Source organism: Larus michahellis, chromosome 1, assembly GCF_964199755.1.
Source record: "Larus michahellis chromosome 1, bLarMic1.1, whole genome shotgun sequence".
Classification (NCBI taxonomy): Eukaryota; Metazoa; Chordata; class Aves; order Charadriiformes; family Laridae; genus Larus; species Larus michahellis.
This window is the reverse complement of record NC_133896.1, coordinates 16,848,892-16,869,487: the sequence shown is the minus strand read 5'-3', so window position 1 is coordinate 16,869,487 and position 20,596 is coordinate 16,848,892. Positions and strand designations below refer to the sequence as shown.

The 20,596-nt window shown below is 42.2% G+C and overlaps 1 protein-coding gene across 1 annotated transcript in view; it reads right to left on the bottom strand.

Moving 5' to 3' along the window:
• Positions 1-1,210: 1,210 nt before the first annotated feature.
• SLC2A13 (solute carrier family 2 member 13) overlaps positions 1,211-20,596 on the bottom strand; it is a 165,494-nt gene continuing 146,108 nt past the window's right edge. The window contains exons 8-10 of the mRNA XM_074583138.1: positions 5,920-6,041; positions 5,634-5,786; positions 1,211-4,485 (exon numbers count right to left, since the gene is read on the bottom strand). Coding sequence (XP_074439239.1) covers positions 4,259-4,485; positions 5,634-5,786; positions 5,920-6,041 — 502 coding nt within the window. The 3' untranslated portion in view covers positions 1,211-4,258. The remainder of the gene's footprint in view (positions 4,486-5,633; positions 5,787-5,919; positions 6,042-20,596) is intronic.

Below are 20,596 nucleotides of genomic sequence, written 5' to 3'. Positions count from 1 at the left end.
TTTTATTAGCCCACGGCGTGTCTGTGGGACTGCACCCAACACCCTCACCGCTGAAGGAAAGACCCTCGCTCAGGGCCCCTCGCAGCCCCTGAAAAGTCAGAACTTCTCCCCCGTGATCAACCCAAGTGACTGAGAAGGGCAAACCAGATTTCACCCAGGAAAAAAAGTACTTTGCAAACTCGGTTGCCGTGTTCTCACCTCCGCGTGGGCATGGGAGAAGAGCACTTGTGTGCTTCCTCCCCCTTAGTCTGCCAGCTCCCTGTTTCCATCCACCGGACTGAGCACAGTCCCTGGGTCCCACTGTCCTTCTCCCACACGAGAGAGAAGTCAGAGACTGCTCCTTTTGGCTACGACACCCATCTCTACTGAAACATGACTTCATGGGGCTTTTGATGCATCATTTTTTTTCTTCTCCCCTCCCAACCCTAACTCCTACACCGGTGAAATGCTGCATTTCCCAACTCATGCAAAAGTAAGTCGGCGTTGGAACAATGATCCTTGGGACATATCGTCTCTTGTCCCAGAATTTGACAGGGCTGTCACCGCAACTCACAAGGTAGCAACGTCTATGACAGCCATCTATCTAAGGTGCACACGTAGCAATGCAACGTCAGCCCTCAAACGAGCCCTGGGGCCTTGCTTCGTTACTATGCCTATTTTCAAACCAGGTTTGCTTCTCTCGTTAAAAACTGATTTTGATCAACAAAGTGACAAGGGGAAGAAACATGCGGCAAATTATCGCAACTCCCCCAACTCATAGATTTGCAACTACTATATACGAATTAAATTTAAAAAGATTAAAAATGCATCAGGACTTGTTTCTTTTATACTTGTTCTTAGACCAAAACGTGTAGAGTCAGTAGATGAATCAGAATTAAAATATCTCAAATTGTTGTGTATAATCAACATGCGATTCGTGCCCAACTCTACCAGCAGTACTACTCTAGCATTCCTGATGCACAGAATACCTGAATTAAGCGTGCAGTCCTTGTGAAGAAATGATTTCACATCTGCTGCAGAAAGCTTTCAATAAAATGATATTGTGCTTAGACACCCTATTTATGCTACTTCATAAATTAAAATCCTGTCATACGAAATTATTCGGCTACACTGTATCTTTATTCTTTTATCTGGAATGTTACTAAGTCTACCCTTAGCAAAAATCTCTTAAAACTTAAAATATGCACAAATATAAAAAATCTTTGCAAAATAGAAACATTTATTTCATTTTCTTCATACATTATAAATGTTCACAGAGTCTAAAAATAAAACCCTAATTGTGTACGATTAATTTCAAGTATTTGATCCCATTTTCATCACACATGATGCTTAGTGCTAGGTTCGGTGTTTCTAAGGTACGGAATGTTATCTTGGTGTAAAGCAACCCTAAAAGGAAGGCTCAAACCCAACTCCCTGCGGGCGGGGAAGGGGGAGTGACAACAAAGAAGCCGATACATATTTTGCACCCTCACAGCCAGTAGCAATGATAAATAAAATGCACGTTTCAATCGATTTGCCTCGATAAAAAGGGCGCGGGATGCAAACCTTCAGAAAACTGCTTTCGGTGAGACCAAACGTGTTGTGTGAGAGAAGGAGCCCAGCGCAGCTGAGCGCCGCTTTTGAGAACGTCCGTGAAACAAGGCTGGCAGCGAGAGATGGTCGTCTGCTGCTAAAAAGCCCCAGCGCTGCCTGCAAAACAAAAGAGGCTGATCTTGTGACAGCGATTGCTCCAGCGACTTTGCTTTGGTTATGCCCAACAAACGCAGCGGTTTCCTCTACCTGTGGGCACCAGTGCAACAAAGCCCGAGGTCATCCCCGACGCCGTGCCGGCGCAGGGACACCCTCCCTGGCTTACACCCCCTCCAGCAACACACGCCAAGCAAGGGGATGTTCATCGGTGCATTGGCGAGGCTGGGCTCACGCTTTTGGGGGGATCAGAACCGTAAGTCCCTGTTCTCAAAAGCCCGTAAATACCCACTTAAACCTATCAACCACGTACGCACGGGTTGGGCGTTACGCACCTTTTCACACACTGTTCTGGGTAACAAAAGTCTTCCAAATATGGGTCTTCAAGCCCACATTTTTCGCTTGCAGGAAGAAACCAATTTGCCCTTAAAACTATTTTGTTATCGTCTGTTTCAAGCATCCCTTTTTCTCATTTCAGGCACTGCACCTTCGGTGAGGGTTTCCAAGAGGTGACAGCCTAACGGAGACATCCCGCGGCGGGTGCATTGGTAGATAGGTCTGGAGACCTGAGCATTTTCAACAGCTGGTGCTTTCAAGCATAAAAATATTGTGCGCTTAAAGGGGAGGCAAGGCGGGAGGCGTGAGAATCCAGCCCTCTCACAGCACAAGCGGATATTCAAGGTCGGGCCGCTCTTCTCAATGATTTGCTTGAAATTCCCTCTGTCCTCTATGCTCTCCCTTTTTAGTCCCGTCAAGTCACAAAAGGATGCTTTAAAATATTTTCTTTCCAAAAATATTTCTTTGATTAATGAAGTAAAAAAGAAAATAACGCAAAATACACCCAATCGCCGAAGGTCAGTAATTGGAGGTTAAGAACTCCTATCACAGAAGGTCAGATAACATAATGGCAGACTTCTTTACAACAAAACCCCACGTTATCAAATAAAAATAATTTAGTAACAAATGTCCAGTCTCAGTTTTGATAATAATCCTACATCCAAAATATTCTTCAAGCCAAGAAAAGCCCACAAAGCAAATCTATAAAAACTAATGAACCCAAAAACTTCTTTAATCTCTACACAATGAAAAATAAATGTATTTTTACCAATTAAAGGGGGGGGCGGGGGGGGGCAGCCCACAGGCAGAGGAGGTTTTCCACATTCTTTCATGAAGCAAATGTTTCAAAGATAGGAATTTGAATTGTTGATGCTTTCAGACTCGTATCTCTGAAGATTTAAAGCAGTGAGGACACGGCAAGGAAAAAAATTACCTAATATTTTTATGTAGCTGCATAAAATTCAATTTGCCAAGGCGAGCAATCATGGCAGGTGAATAAAATACCATTCCTATTTTCATTACCAGGCTAAAGGCAGCCAAGTTGATTTTTGTGCCTGACATTTTCTTGACAATTTTGCAATGGTTCGGTAAGGCAATTAATGAGATGTAGGCTTCTGCCCATTGCTAATATTTCTCTTTAGATCCAGCAAGACACTGGTTGACTAAGGGCGTTTGAAGGAAAAATGTGCTGGGATTCTTTTACTCTGCACATACGACGATAAACTGAAGGCAATATGATTATTCACAAGAAAGAGGCCCAGGAGGGATGAACACTGTGCATTTAGAAGAACAAAACCTTTCCCCTCCTTTTCTATCTTTTAGCTAATAATATTTTGTGTTCAAAAGTAGGCACGAACCCAAATGTTCAAATGCAAAAAAGGAAAACAAAAATCTTTTGTTTCCAACTAACTGAAGCCTCTACATTGTACCTAGCAATATATACCAGTTCCTTTGTACATGTGGCCACATACTTAGTCCTGCTTTCCTGCTGTCAGGTAGTTAATTTTGGCAGTTTCTCTCTCAAACACCAACTCCGGACTGTAGTGTGTGCTCAAGAGCAGCAGTTGGCTCAGGCAACCCGCTGTAACACAGACGTACGCCACCCGCGCGAACCTCCACCCGGGTGACCATGGCTCTCTACTTCTTATCTCAAATAAATAGAAATGGAAATTCTCTTAGGGAAAATTTGGGGGACGTTCCCTCCAATAGATATAGCAGATTTGCTATTTTCCTAATCAGTTAAACCTTTTAAATGGCTACCGTTACAGCGGCTGATGCATTCGTCATTCAGTGTACTGCACAGCAGAGCTATTTCCTAGGCTGCGATGGGATGGGGATCTGACAGATGTTGGCTGCTTTCTGATTAGCTACTCTATTATTTTATCTTTTGTCAGTATTGAAGATAAGGACAACCACTGACCATCTAGGAGAGCCTTCTGCGTCCATCTGGCACAGCGCACCCTACTGTATACCTTGGGATGGTGCAGTGTCACGCACACCTGGTGAATTCACATTATCGTGGAATTCAATCTCTTTTGGAAGCCATTGCTCTTAGTTATCAAGAAAACACTAGCATACTGCATTTCCTCCCCAGTGGAGCATTTTTGAATGTGAAGGCATTTTTAGCTAGACAGCAGAAAGGAGAACCAGACCAGAAGCAGGGCAGTGAGGTCATCAGAGAGCCGCTTTCCCCCCAGAAGGCTTTTAAATGATTAAATACATCAGCAGCTGAAAATTATTCCACATCAGAAGCATCATTGTCAGAAAGATGGTAATTACTTCCCTTCACCCGAATATACTCGATATACCTCCCTTCATCAGAATCTGACATACCACATGTACATAGCCTGTTTTCAAACAAAGATTCAATTTCCTCTAGTTTTTTCCCTTTAGTCTCGGGAAGGCAGCCGTAGATGAAAACTAGTCCCAAGGCAGCAAAGCCTGCGTAGAGGAAGAAGGCTCCTGCAATGTAAAAAAAATAATGCACAGTCGGTTACAGAAGTTCCGGCCCTTCTCTGCTCCAGAGCAGAGGGAGCGGCAGAAGCAGCAGGCTGCAGATATCAAAGGAGTGCATATAAAAGCAATGGTTGGAGCGGCATCGTTAAAATAACGAGCTGCGGGGCTGTGGGTGTAGGAGAAGGCCGCTTTATTGCACCGCTCCACAACGGAGTAAATTAACAAAAGCAATTTCATTTCATGTGGAAGATAACACACATCTCTTTTGCATAAGTCATTCTGCTGTTAAAATAAACAGCAATGAAACGGTTGCATACCCAATAAAAAAATCAGATAGGAAAGGCAAGAACTTTCTTAGTTTACCTTAACAGCAAAGGACACGCTAAGACAACCCCTCAGAATAAGGAACTTTGGCAAAAAAGAAATAGGATTAAAACAATGCTTGTGACTCTTAAACCTAGTTATTATTTAGAAGTCATCTGCAGAGACATTTAGCAGCGAGAAAGAGCTCGTTCTACCCGCCATCCACCTTAACTAGGGGGGCAGAGAAGGTACCAAAGGACCAACAAACATTTACCTGCCATTGTTTCTAGACTGATGACTCAAAGGAATGACAGGTAGAGCTGAAAGGCTCTGTACTAGTAATAATGTGAAGGTCACATCAACTCCCTAGCAGCTTAATGTAATTTAAATTACTTGTACTGGAGTGGCTGAGCAGTAATCTGACAAACTCTCCGCAGGCTCCAGCAGACAGGGCTTCATCAACAGCTGGGAGCAGGGCAGTAGCATCTGACACAGCTATTCCTGCAAGGATTATCTGATATTGGCCTCAGTCGCCACCATAAACTAAAAAAATTGCAGATGCCATCTCCTTAAGTAGGAATCAGCATATTTCACTAAGTCAAAAGCGGTTTTTTTCCCAGCTTCCCTGTTTCACTCAAATGCCTAGGTTCTCAGTTAAGGGCAGAAAGAAACGTTTCTTGTGAAAGCTGGACCAAACTCTGTGATCCAGGCAGGTCGCATCAGGTCTCTAGTCTTAGATGAGCACTGCACTCGCAGTTGGCATTTCATAGCAAAACCGAGTGACCCAGAACCAGGAGAAAATCTATGTGCCAATGGTGGTACTGCACACATGGATGGATACTGTTTCTTACCATAGTAGGTCAGATATTCAGCCGTATGCAGAAATGTCAGTGACACGAGCACATTGAAAACCCAGTTGACTCCAGAGGAACACGCGTTTCCTGTACTTCGAGCCCAAAGTGGGTAAATTTCAGAATTGACGGTCCAGGGCATAGGACCCATCCCTAAGAATGAGGAAAAAAAGATCAATCTCATTTAATGCTTGGACTCAAAAGTAAATTTAATATGTAGCCTCATTATTCAACATTTTACCTTTACAATTTTTTAACTTATATCGGAAAACAAACGCTTGCTTACCAGGTGCAAAGAAAACCAAGTATAAAATAAGGCCCAGAAGTGCTGTCCAGGAGTATGGAGTGGGGCAGAAATTGTATGCCCAGAACAAATCTTCGTTTTTGAATACTGTTTCATTTGAACACCTGAAAAATAACAATAAAACTTAGTAGTAAAGAATTTTCAGGGAAATGGGTGACATCTCAATATAAACGTGGCACATTATGTTTTATGAAAAGCTGAAAAATGTATAATCAAGCTGAAAAAGCTCCATCCCTGTTAATTTATCAAGATCTTTGAGACAAGTCCTACATTCAGAAATGTGCCTGGTCTTAGGCAGAGTAACCATCAGAACATTCCTGAATTTAAACACTTGCCTTGTATCTACAGATCTTCAAGTGAATAGTCTTTACTACACAAGTGGTGACACCAAAGCCATCGAGACCATTCACACGAATATCACACAGTGCAAAAAGAGCCGCAGCAGCAGGACTTTGAGCTAAGGATGCCGCACGCAAGGACTGAAGGTTAAATGGAAGTTAGTCCTTATGTCATTGACGAACTAACTATATGCTGCACACTTTGGGTGTAATCAGTAATGCCTATGGAGTGCGCTACGGTCAAGTGCAGTTATAAGAAGAGGCGTATACTTCCTTTTCTAGGCAGTGAAATAATTTAGAAGAAGGTAGCATTTCTGATTAGACAGTAAAAATAAGAATCAGACCAGATGTAAACCGTGCCTGAGCTCCTGAAAGAGAAAGTGCCTCTATTCCAAGGACTATGTGGAAATTACATATTTTGAGGAACAGGTATAAAATCAGGTATTCCCACCTGACTGCAAACAATATAATATATTTTTAAGCAGTACTGGCAACTTTTTTTCTTTTTTAAAAAAGCATGTGTTTAAAGGGAAAAGAAATCATAACTGTAACTGAAGAATCTTTTCAGCTGCAACCACAATTGCTACAGTTGAAAAACCATGTACTTTTGGGAAAAAAAAAAGACTTAGGCAGACACCAGCCTTTCATATGCAAACGTTATTTACTTGAAGAGAAGAAATCACCGAGCGCTGAACATCTGCCTGAGTTATAAAATCCAGGTCAGCTGAGCGCTTACGCGAAAGATATGACCCTCCTGAGAGTAGGAAAACCAGAATGAAGATGCCTGCAACAGGTGGCAGCTGGGCAACGAGTGGCAAGATGGTGGAGCAACTGACACCCTGAAATGTTTCAGAGGATCTACCACCATTGCAGTTGACTTTCAAATGCAAATTCGAACAGAACGCTTTTCTAACTTGCCTGTTAAGAAATGACCAACCCACCCCAGGTCGAAGAGGAATGTGCTAAGCACCGATGGCCAACCCTCCAGAACTCCTGCGGCAGAAACCTTCCTTATGTTGGCATGGACGTACCAACAGGACAGCACTTAAAGCAGGATATCACCATGAAGTCCTAAACCCAGTTTCAGGACAGCTGGAAATGCAAAGTTCAAATACATTTAGAAGAGAGAGGTTAACCCAACAAATACTGGAAAAACGCACGTCTGAAACCCCAGCCAAACCCTAATGCTGCCTTAATGTCAGTAAGCTGTAAGGTTTGCAGTTCCACCTTGCCCTTGGGCATCACCTGACCAAGTGGGGCCAGTGTTCATGGAGAAATGCCGAGCCCTTGATGTGCTGCCGGCTGTTTGCTGGCGTGCTGAGCTCTCCCAGAAAGTCCATCTCATCCAGCGCATACAGACTCACTTCTTGGTGAAAAGCACATAGAAAATAGGCCAACTGAACATCCCTCTCAAAGATAGGTCCCTCATGCCCGGATACAACAAGCTTGTGGCCTCATCTGCCACCTGGACACTGGAGCACCCATCAGCCTAAGACACCAGCAGCTTCCATGACAGAGATTTTTCACTTTTTCTCAGCCAAAAGTACTGCTGCCATCCTTATCACTTCTTCATCTTGCTTCTAAGCGTCACCCCAGGTTCCTTCTTCTGTCACTTTGCTTTTTCATAGAATTATAGAATCTTCATGGTTGGAGAGGACCCTTGAGATCATCAAGTCCAACGATACACACACACAACCGCCCCCCCCAAAAAACCCCAAACAAACAAAACCCAACAAAAAACCCCAACAACCTACAATCTCTGCCCTTCAGAGCATGCCCTGAAGTGCCAAATCTAGACGTTTCTTAAACACCTCTAGGGATGGTGACTCAACCACCTCCCTGGGCAGGCTGTTCCAGTGCCTGACCACTCTTTCAGTAAAGTAATTCTTCCTAATATCTAATCTAAACCTCCCCTGCCCCAGCTTCAGACCATTTCCTCTGGTCCTGTCACTATTCACCTGGGAGAAGAGGCCAACACCCACCTCTCTACAACCTCCTTTCAGGTAGTTGTAGAGGGCAATGAGGTCTCCCCTCAGCCTCCTCTTCTCCAAGCTAAACATGCTCAGCTCCCTCAGCCTCTCCTCATATGACTTGGTCTCCAGACCCCTCACCAGCATCACGACCTTCATGGCTCAGCTCAGCATCTCTTTCTATGTTATGAGTGCGAGACATGGATCATTCCGTTAGTGTCCACCCTGACCCTTCTCTACCACTCTACGTGCTCCTCACTGCGTGCAGGTTATATCAGGTTTGAGCTGTGTCTCAGATACAAGACATATAGAAGAATGAACTGTGCTGGAGAACCATCCATATGTTTAAACCTGACGTTCCTTACACGTTAAAGAAATGGTGTTTCAAAGATTAATTACTGAACATACAGTGATCCTCTTGCCACCTCCTGCTCAGCCCCGCAGAGCTGCCCGCTCTGCATCTGCACCACTGCAAGATCCCAGGATTGCTCAGTTTCACACCATTTTAACAACATCACATTTGCTTCTTTCACTGTTACTCTAATTTCATTTGCAGGTGTTTGGTAATGAATACAAGCTGATTAGCATTTTTAAACATCTTGATGCTGCTGAGATTGGTTTCTCCATTCTGCCCAGCCGGATCGGCAGCTCCTCAGAGAGGAGCCTCAAGCTTTCTCTCCAATGCTACTGTAAACAAAGACGCACTTGGTTTATTTTCTTGCATCCATCTCCATCAGCGCAAACCAACCTACTGATTCATACAGACACAACCACCGGGAGGTCTGGATGTTTCCTTCCCCTACCATTTTTCCCCAGATGCGTCCTACTTTTGGCAGAGTGCAACACAAACGATACGAAGGAAAACCAGATGTCTCCAAAGCCTTCCGTGGCTGAAGGCACTCATTTATTCTCCACTGTATGCCTGTAACTAAGGGAAATTCTGCTGCAAGAAAGCAGATTCAGTGCCTTGAAACGGGAAAAACAGCGCTCGAGACTAGACTTAACAGCAACCTTGCAGTAATAAACTGTGCTTTGTTTATCCTTCAGTAGTACACCAGCATGGTACACCGAGTCAAAGCACAGATATCTACATTTGCTGGCACCTTGCGGCGCTGGGTACGTTCAAAAATAACACTCCTTCAAGACTGGGGATTTGTTCAAGCTCTGTTACTGTGCTAATTGCACTGCTATACTACTATTTCTACAAGATCTACTATTTTGCTGTAGAATATATAAATAATTACTTATAATGTATTATCAGATAAAATTCTGAATTTTGTCCTGCATGAAGGGAGCATCTATGATGGAAAGTGGACGATCAGCTACCCATCGCTTCACAAGCTGAAATGCACAGAGGAAAATGCCCTGTAAACGGCGTGGAAGTGAAACGATGCGGTCGGGTACCAGTGCAAAGAGTTTGTAAATACCAATATGTTGGGTAATAGTCATATCAGTATAAACAGCGAAGACACATCACATCATTTCCTCTGAAATTACTGCCAAAGTGAAAACATCATAGTGCTACATTGAAAATCTTTACTGTGATTTTCTTTCATTACATATTTTCCACAGATAATTTAAGATGCACATCTGTTCTAATTAGTGAAAACCTGACATTCCAACAATTGATGAGAACAGTTCGACTGACTGGAAATAAATCAGAACGGCAGCAGATTTCTAAATTATGGGCATTATATGGTTCCATAATCACAGAATCCATCCTCTATCAGATGCGGTCTGTAGTTCAGAAGATCTAAAGCTTTGCTCCCCACTTCCTTAAATTACATTCTTATGGCACATAAAAGAAGGTAAGAGAAGAAAAGCCGGTGTGGGTGGTCTAAAATGTTACTGCTAATGACAAGAGGATGAAACAGGCTAAGACCACTTCCTTCATAATCAATCTAATTTTTCCTAATACTTGAGACAATCTGGCTGTAGAATAATTCTCAAGCGCAACACTGAAAGCCACAGATCGGGAAATGGCTAGGCAGTACACAGCACAGGCAAGTGAGCACAGCACAACACAGACCCTGCTGATTTTCTCCTCAAATTTCCATTAATTTTTGCTTTGCTGCAGAGCGAGGACTGTGTAGCCCTAAAGATACGGCTTTTGTGGGAATTAAACGTTTCATTCTGAACAGTTCACATATTTTTAATATGAAAGCTGCTGACTTCCCATTGTCTTTTAAGCACTTCAGAAGCATCTTAAATGGATTTAGATCAAAAGTCTTAAAAGGTCAAAATTCCAATCAAATCAGGCTAAGGAAATAAATTACTTCTAAAGAAAATCACCAACGTGATCGTTCATGTCCTTAAAATGTTTGTTAGAACAGGCTTATTTCAAAATTACACATTCTGTTCTGAGATAAACTTTAACATGGAGTGCTGATGGTACAGAAAGATTTCAGACCTAATCCACAGTTTCACTAACCCCCCATTTCTTTGTTCTAACAAGAGTAGAACTACTTAAAAACTGCTCCTATGCCAGTATTTTGTGTCTGGGTTATCAAAATGATGATAAGCTACAATTTATCAACTCAGTGTAACATAAATACATTGGATTTTAAAAAAGTCTCCTTTATAGAGATTTTTAAAGGCTCCTGTGTGAAGTGCTGATTTTTATATCATGCCAATACAATTGAATAATATAAATTTATGATGTCAGGCTTATTGACTCATCTTTTCACCTGAAGCCTGGTCATGGAAAGGACAGAGGACCAAACGGGCATAATTTAGAGTAGCTACTGTTTGGACTGAGAAAGGTTTTTGTGGAAGATGCTTGGGAACAACTAAGACTATTTATCCACAAGCAATTACTCATCCTGTGGAAGAATCTGGACTTTGACATTTCACGGAATCACAGAATCATGGGATTTTTCAGAGTTGGAAGGGACCTCTAGAGATCATCTAGTCCAACTCCCCTGCTAGAGCAGGATTGCCTAAAGCACATCCCTCAGGGCTGCATCCAGGCGGGTCTTGAAAGTCTCCAGAGAAGGGGACTCCACCACCTCCCTGGGCAGCCTGTTCCAGTGCTCTGTCACCCTCACTGTAAAGAAGTTTTTTCTCATATTTGATCGGAACTTCCTATGTTCCAGCTTGGGCCCGTTACCCCTTGTCCTGTTACTGTGAACCATTGAAAAGAGTCTGGCTCCGTCCTCCTTAAACCCACCCTTTAGATACTTGTAAACGTTAATAAGGTCTCCCCCCAGCCTTCTCTTCTCCAGGCTAAAGAGTCCCAGCTCTCTCAGCCTTTCACCATAAGGGAGATGCTCCAATCCCTCAACCATCTTTGTTGCCCTACGCTGGACTCTCTCCAGTAGTTCCCTGTTACTACTCTCCAGTAGTAACCCTGTTTGGGTTAGTTCTCACAACTTCAAGCCTCTCTTTTTCTGATAAACATATTTAGTTGTCTGAACAGACCCCTAACTATCTTCAAATTACAAGGACAAAAAAGGACAGAATTTAGCAAGGTACCAGATTAACTGTGTAATAATTTAGCAGTAGCCAGACAAGAAAATAAGGAGAGCCTTGGAAACTGCCTCCGTCCTGTCCATGAAGCGGCATCTCTAATTCACACATATACGTTCAAAATAGTTACATTAGCACAACCCATAGAAACCAGTGAAACCATAAGTTACACTTTCACTACAAACCAGTACGTTCTGATTTAAAGAAAAATCTCTGCTCCTTTCAGTCCTTGATTTTTATATATAGATACGGTAAGATGCTATCTGAAGTACTGAGCAAAGCGTAACTCTTTCCTGAAGGCGAACAGATTAATTTAAACCTGACTAATGTCTGAATCAATACTTCCTAAGCTCTCTCCAGTCCCCTAGCTACTGGATTCTGTGCCTCACAGAAGACGCGCTGTAGCTCCACGCCTCTCTGGAGAAGTTTGCATCCACCGCTTTGACTTTGTAGTTTACACGGAGAAATAACTCCTCCGTTAAACCAGATGTTGCTAAAAATATGCAGATGAAGCTTCTTATGCCAGATGATGGCAATTGAAAGAACCAGAAAAGAACAAACAGATGCAGCCTTGAAAAAATGTACCCATAAAATTTCATGGTATTCAGCTAGACATTGCTTAACCTTCATTACATAAAAATACCAGCAGCGTTTTGGGACATTCATTGAAGCCTTTTGCTATAACTGGCAAAGAATTTTTAAAATATTAGCACGCACTTCAAAAACTTGGAAAAATAGTTTCGTTCACAGCAAGAAAGCAAACTGCACCTCAGCAGATTGCTGATGCATTTGCACATGACTGAAAAGCAGTCTTTATCACGCTGAGGCCCCCCGCTATCGGATCTACCCGTTATACCTATAGAGCTGTGGGTGACATCCTGCACAAAGAACAGAAACCAGGACACTTTAATGGATAACAGCTATTGTAATTGCCGCTGTCCAAAATATTTTAAAAAATCTTAAACCAAAGAGACAAAGCCAGTTCCTTTCTCTATGCAATGCTTTCCATGCCCAGTAAGTTTAGTTGTAGCTGCTAGGGCTAGAACAATACCAACCAGAAAATTATTCTCCTCGAGTTGAATGACTGGCACTTCATACTCTGCATCTGGGAAACCAAAAGCCCACATTCAAATATAAATTAAAAAAAACAAAACCAAACAAACCACAAACCACCAGAACCTTGGTTGCTTTGCCCATTACAGAGCCAAAGAGTTTAGAGATGGCTTCTTTATTGTACGCTGCAGGTAAGAACTGATTTCCTAACAAGGTTTTGCTTTTAAATCAGCACTTCTTACAGATCTGCTTGGAGGCAGCCATGCAACACATAGAGAAATAACTGTCAATTATTCACACTGAGCATCTTTTCTTTTACTGGCTGTTATCTTCTCATCCCTCTTTTATCTTCTTTCTTACAAAAGAGACTCTACAGACTGCTAAAATCTCCTAAAATCAATCACAAGGAATATTTCACTATAGCTCATACACAGTATTAAATTAAAAAATTACTTAATATTTAATTTACCCGAGCAGAAGACCTTACTGAAATAATTACTTCATAAAAATACCTATCTCTAAGACATAACTGCCTTCCATCATGCTTATATGGGTGTACTCTTCACCGGGTAAAAAGACGGCTGGATGGCCGGGCCCAAAGAGCTGTGGTGAATGGAGTTCAACCCAGTTGGTGGCCCGTCACCAGTGGTGTTCTCCAGGGCTCAGTACTGAGGCCAGTTCTCTTTAATATCTTCATCAATGATCTGGATGAGGAGATCGAGTGCACCCTCAGTAAGTCTGCAGACAACTCCAAGTTGGGCAGGAGTTTTGGTCTGCTTGAGGGTCAGAAGGCTCTACACAGGGACCTGGACAGGCTGGATTGATGGGCCAATGTTATGAGCTTCAACAAGGCCAAGTGCCGGGTGCTGCACTTGGGTCACAACAAGCCCACGCAATGCTACAGGCTTGGGGAAGAGTGGCTGGGAAGATGCCTGGCAGAAAAGTACCTGGGGGTTTTGGTCGACAGCCGGCTGCGTATGGGCCAGCAGTGTGCCCAGGTGGCCAAGGCAGCCAACAGCATCCTGGCTTTTATCAGAAATAGTGTGGCCAGCAGGACCAGGGAAGTGATTATCCCCTGTACTCGGCACAGGTGAGGTCACACCTCAAATACTGTGTCCGGTTTTGGGCCCCTCACTACAAGAAAGACATTGAGGCGCTGGAGCATGTCCAGAGAAGGGCAACGAAGCTGATGAGGGGTCTGGAGAACAAGTCCTGTGAGGAGCAGCTGAGGGAGCTGGGGGTGTTCAGCCTGGAGAAAAGGAGGCTGAAGGGAGACCTTATTGCTCTCCACAACTACCTGAAAGGAGGCTGTAGCGAGGTGGGGGTTGGTCTCTTCTCCCAAGTTAGAAGGGATAAGACAGGAGGAAACAGGGTCAAGTTGCAGCAGGGGAGGTTTAGATTGGATGGCAGGAAAAATTTCTTCACCCAAAGGGTTGTCAAGCATTGCAACAGGCTGCCCAGGGAAGTGGCTGAGTCGCCATCCCTGCAGTTATTTAAAAGACGTGCAGACATGGCACTTAGGGACATGCTTTAGTGGCGGACTTGGCAGTGTTAGGTTAACGGCTGGATTCAATGATCTTAAGGGTTTTTTCCAACCTAAATGATTCTATGATTCTTAGTCACGCCAGAACGCACACCTGCATGAAGCTTAATATGCTGTTCTGATTTACCTCTGTTCCTGGCCACCTGGTCACAGATGAACGTTTGGGGTTTTTTTACAGTAATATTTATTTAGCTAAAAAATCTTCATAAGGTTTGAATTCAAACACTTGCGTTTTCCGAAACTGAGAAATTTCAGCTTTGCAACTGCATCTGAATTTGCCCATTAAATTTGCCAGTAGAGTGCTGGAGCTGTTGTTCAAGCTGAATAGACCAAGCAACAGACTACCAAATGATTGAAAACAGGAGCAATTTTTCCCCATGACAAATAGTTCTCCAATATTAATCACATCAAAGGGGTTCTTAACTGTTTGTCGTTCTGGATGTTTCAGTAACTTTGTAACCACATATTAGTGGATTCTGAAGGGTGGACAACACAGTTCCTGCATCTCTTGCCAAAGGAAGCAGCTCAGCTGTGTGCCAGTGCCAGTTAGGACATTTGTTAGCTGTGGGTCTGAGCAAGCAGCTTTTGTGTGATTACATTAATCTCCTGATGAAAGATGCTCAGTTTTGGATTTGTTTCCAGACTGAACGTCCTCTGTCATATTGCTGTATCCTACTCCTGTCCTCTCAAAGGTCAGTCTGCTACTCCACTAGACTTCTCTTAACCTATACTGGTGCCTTCCAAGCCCTGCTGGCCACCTCCAGGCCGTTGGCTACAATTTCCCACTCCCTTATCACACCGCAAGTGTTCCAAGCTTTGTTTTTCATCATATCTAGCAGGAGGGGAGAGAGACCACCTCTGATACTACCAGAACACTGTCCGACAAGCTTCTCTCGTCTTTTGCACTCTCCTTACCTTGAGAAATGGACTCAAACCAGGAAAAGGCAGAATACTGTTTATACCTAGTGTTAAAGCCCAACCACCTGAGATTTCACAACAGCTGACAGCCCCCATTAGGTACCCATGTACGCCAGTCCCAGCTACAGCACACTTAAAAACTGGGAGCAGAAATAAGCAAATACCTCTTCTTTTTTTACAGGACATACAATTACCTTAACCACACTACACATAGATTGACTTATTTTCCTTCCCAAGCTTTTTCCGACTCTTCCAAAGTATCAGATCGTAATAAAAGTGTCAGGAAACATCTGATGTCTCTGTGCTCTATGGAGTGCCCTGTCCTAGTCCCAACTCTGATCCTGACTGGACACACTTGGTTTACCCCAGCACAAATTAAAATTAACTAGTAATAATTAAATTGTATTATTTCATAATCATGACCAAATCATAAATAATTCAAATATATTAATAATGCATAAGCTTGTGAGAGGTCATACAGCTATTACAAATAATCATCTGTTCACTTAACAACCAACTATCAGTCATACCTACAGAATTTTAATGGGCAGAATTCAAATTAGAACCTGATCAAAATGCAGAATCTTAATTAGTTTTGAGCATAAGCATCTTAGCTGAATATCACTGTCCTTCACGCATTTCTACCTATGATCACTTTAACTACTTTAATCATTAGACAATAGGTCACAGTTTCTAAACATGGTGTTTTGTGTTTCTTTTTAACATTGGACACTTTCAGGTACAAAATTATCTGCTCAGGTGAGGAAAAAAAAAGAAGGAATACGGCTTCTTTCTTCTTTTTGTGAAAAACGTCAAAATTGCCACAATTTTCAACAACGAAATGAAACGAGAGAAAAAGAAAGGAACGAAACATCATAAATTTTTTGGTTTGTTCTTGTTAAAAAAGATCTTTTTGCATTGTTTTCTGGAAAAGGATTATTAAAAATATTTATTTATATATTTAAAGAAAATCAGCATCTTATAAAAATAATTTAAATAAACCCCTCAAATATCTAAATATCTTACTGCACAAACCAAGTGTGCAGGGGTCCAATCTATATCCATCTATTCCCAAGTCTAAGACTACACTCAACAAAGAGCCGGCAGAAGATGACTTGGTTAACACCCAGCTAAGGGCTTCACAGGTTGAAATCACAGCTGTAAAAATTAGATGCAGTATTCTCAAGTTAAGAAGCCATGACAAAAATGGGTTTATCATGTACACCCAGAAAACTACTTTAAGGTTTGAAATTGTAAAATTCAGTGACACCGACAGCACTGAGTGATAATTCTAAGATGGAGAATCAAATACCAGTGTATACAATAAATAAACAGGAGTACAATCTGGTAATTATTTCTGGATAGAGCCTTCATAAAACTGAGTAAATACTTTAAAGACACTTTTCTTTGTAAAGACCGAGATTTTTTTTTTTTAAATATATATTCTAAAGAGCTTTTTCTCAATGTAAAGTATGACTCACTCACTAGCTTGATATGTTGATATTTAGTTGCAGAAAATGTTTCTCCAAAATATCAGAGAAAGTTTCACTGGAACTAGACATCACGCAAGGTCAAAGTTATAGCAAGGTAACATTAAAGGAGAAGCAAAGCCCACGTCTGCTAAATGTTTTCAGGAGAATATATTCTTGCAATTTTAAGGAATTTATTTTTGCAACAGGAATGTATTTTTGCAATTTTAAAGATCTTTCTGTATATTTACAAGCTAACAAAGAGCATGAAAAAGCAGCAATGAAAGACTGCACCGTTTCAGGTAAGGCTCAGAAGGCAATATCAGGCAATATAAGATTTCTGCCTTTTTTCCCCCTCTGAAGGATGTACTCCGACGGTTCACAGACAACTTACATCTGTGTACTTTAAAGACCAAGACCTTCAGTGTTTTTTACTGCTTTTTCATTTGTAGAACACAAAACCTTGATCTCAAAAAATAAAAATAACCACACGATGTTTCACAAGCACTAAACTATTTGACATTCCTTACTGAAATACTCTTAGCATGCATATAAGCCTTGGGTTTGCCCCTTTATTGACCGGCATATCCTGCTGCTAAAGTTTGTGCTTCTACAGGAGGTTGTGCCTGCTGCTCCACTGAAATTTCACTTCACCACAAAACTTTGTTTGTGTATGTCCTTGAACAACTTTACTAAACCCTAAATCTTTTGGGTCTTTGGTTCCTCTTCTAAGACAGATTGTACTGTTTCTTGCAGCTTTCAAACTACTGATGAGCATGAGAACGCCAACCACTTTATAAACACAGTAGAGTGCCATTGGCAAGTCAGGAAGACTCCCAGATTCCAGTGCTGTACTTAAAAAATATTTTTAAAAGTCTAAGCCAATCCTCACAACGAGCAAGATCCAGTAAGAGACAGAGAAATAGTTAGTTCAGTCCTAATTCTCATACTGAAAAATTTCAATCAGTTAAATGCTGTAGTTTTCATTAATTCTTTAAGTATCAACAACTCTCAAAGAACTTCACCAAGGTGCAGATCAGCAAAGAACATTCAGAATTTTGGGTGAATATGATGCGAGGTGATACTGGCCAACATTTTGAAGCCTTTGTCATGATCAATAGCTATGTTAGTAGTACAGTAGTATCAAGAAATGTAAGAAAAACACTGCATTCTACCAGGTGGACTGGAAAAAACGCCATGATGTAGCAGAGGGCAAGAGCCGCTGCTGTAACACCTAAAGCATCAGGTATTCGTGTGCAGGTCTGGATGGGGATGTGACGTGTGTGATGGGGCTGTGGCTCAATGACGTGGCTTGCACACACTGCAGTCAGTGGGACAAGAGAATTATTGCTGCCACCACCTCGGGGAGCGCCGCAAATCCTCCCTTCAACCCTGCTCACAGCAATCAAGCACGAACTGAAAAGAAACCTCTTGTGCCGCTGCACGGGCGCAGGCACACGGCAAGACCTCGCAAGAAATGGCATCTGGGAATATTTAATCACTCGTGAAATAGATGCCATTTCACAAATTCTAAACACCCCCAGCACAAAGCTATCTCCACACGACAACCCGCACAAAGGTAGCACAGAGGCATTCTGGAAACAGAATGAGCTATTATTTCCCTCTCGGCAGCCATCAGGGTTGACAAAGACTCGTGGACTCCCTGTGACTCCAGAACGTGCTTTATAGTTTGTTTAGCGTTTTTTCCGTGGTTATACAGAAATAGTTCAGCTTTGGAACAACCAGCTTCAGCAATGAGCACCCACACACACCCGTCCCTTCATCCAGTCATTGATGGCCTCCCTTACTTCTCTGAAAAGAGGGAGTGCTCATTAACAGTTTGGCCATTTCTTCTGACAGACAAACCTTTGGGGGATCTCAGTGATGAGCATTAACTGGAAGGTGGCTACCAGCCACCCCGCTGGGCTCCCAAAGCTAACCTGTGCCGCACAATGCTTTCCACCGAAAACCAGAGAGTGACCAAATCTGTCTATCACTCACAGATGCCTGCAGGCAGGCAGGCTTCGTTCTGTTCAAGCTCTTTCAGGACAAAAATGCTCATAAACATAGGATTCTCCAGTACTTTTTGTTAAAGACAGGCTGGTATTTAGCATTTGTGATAGACTAGCATATTAAGTATTTCGGTTGTGTGCAAACCCCTCTCTGTAGCTCAGCGCTCCCGGTCTTCTCCTGGACTGGAGCAGTTCTGCTGCTCTGGGCGTTTTCGCGAGGAAGTTTTGGGTCATCCCTGCTCTGACATTTTTGAGAGTTTATGGATGGAGAACCAGTCTCCAACCAAATTACTGACAGAACTGGGATAATCGAATTGGAGAATTTCTAGCTTTGGTTTCCAGATCTAAAAGCATTTAGTCTTTCCAATAGTATCTCCTTGCAGCATGAATATTTAATAATTAGATTACTGAAACAAATTGGTTTGAAAATTATGATGTCAAATGCAGCATTATAGAATTTCATGCAAATTTCTTGTCGACTAAATCTCTACCTAATGTTTAATCTCATTTGTTTTTTTCACCTGCTTTTACATTTAATTTACTTAATAATTAGCATTTGTAAAGTTCTTTTATTACAACAGAAATATCAACCAGCTGTCCATTCACTGCACAAGTATCAGTTCTCCCAGGAGATGTCTCTTTCCTACGGTATATGAAGACAGATTGCCTCCATGAATACTGGTGGAAAGGGCTGAGCGTTGGGCTCAGTAATAACAAGTATCAATACTTTAATATTAATTAAAGTATTATGAACGGAACAGTGTGCAAGGATTGCTGGCATGACCTAACAAAGTCTATTCTGTAAAACACAGGCAAAGGCCGGCTGCTAATAAGGAACAATAAGGAACAGCATCTTTTACTCCATCAGTCAAGGCACTACAAGACAGCTCAAGGTGAAAATTTTAGCCATCCAAAGTTCAGCAAGACAAACTCTACCCAGGCTTCTTATTCTTACTTGCACTTACAAGTAACCTTCATTGATGCTTGTACGGTTCACCATGTGTCACTAGTATTACCAAAGGAATGTCATCAGCATCTCAAAAGCATCACTTGAGTTACAATTGCCAAAAGTAATTCTAAGCCCATGGTCAAAAAAGACCGAAAACAAAGAAATCAAGGTGGTTGCTGTAACTCAGGGTGAAGGTAACTTAGCAGAAATATTGACTGGAAGTTCAACCTCCAAATGAAATAGGTTCTAGTTCAGTGTTCTGATCTTGTTTTTCCAAATGCTTCCGAACACTCCAGAAAACAATAAAGAAACAGAAAAAAATGTATTGCTTTCAACTACCCCAAAGTTTCAGACATGCAAAGGTATTGTAAAAAACATGCTTTGAGGTTGAAACCTGGCATATCAACTTAGTAGAGAATGTCAAGATTTTATAATTCAATTTAGAAAAACAGAGCAAATCCCACCCAAACCCCAAACTCAAAACACAGATGGGACACCGCTGCCACAATTATACCAAGTTACCAGATGTGGCACTGAATGGTGAGCGTTACCGATACAATTCATCTTCCAAATAACTGACTTGCCAAGTTCCGGTCCCGAACGGCTGCTGCCTGGCCAGCAGAGCGCCCGGCGGGACGCCTGGGCCAGGCTCTGCTGCTGCCCCCGCACCGCTGAGGTGTTAAACCTGGTTCATTTTCTGCTTATACCACGCAGTGGTCCCCGCGTCTTACAGAGTCTGCCAAACCAGCACTCCTCAGAAATGATTTTCCCTTGAGCTGTTAAAATCTTAAAATCAGAATGAACCGCATATTTGAACGGGAAGTTAAGAGACAATGAAATATTTATCCTCCTGAATTTTCCACTGAAATCAAAGGGAAGTGGGGGGGCTTAAAAATAATTTCCTGAATTTGCTTTTTTGTTGAACCCGAGACAAAAAAC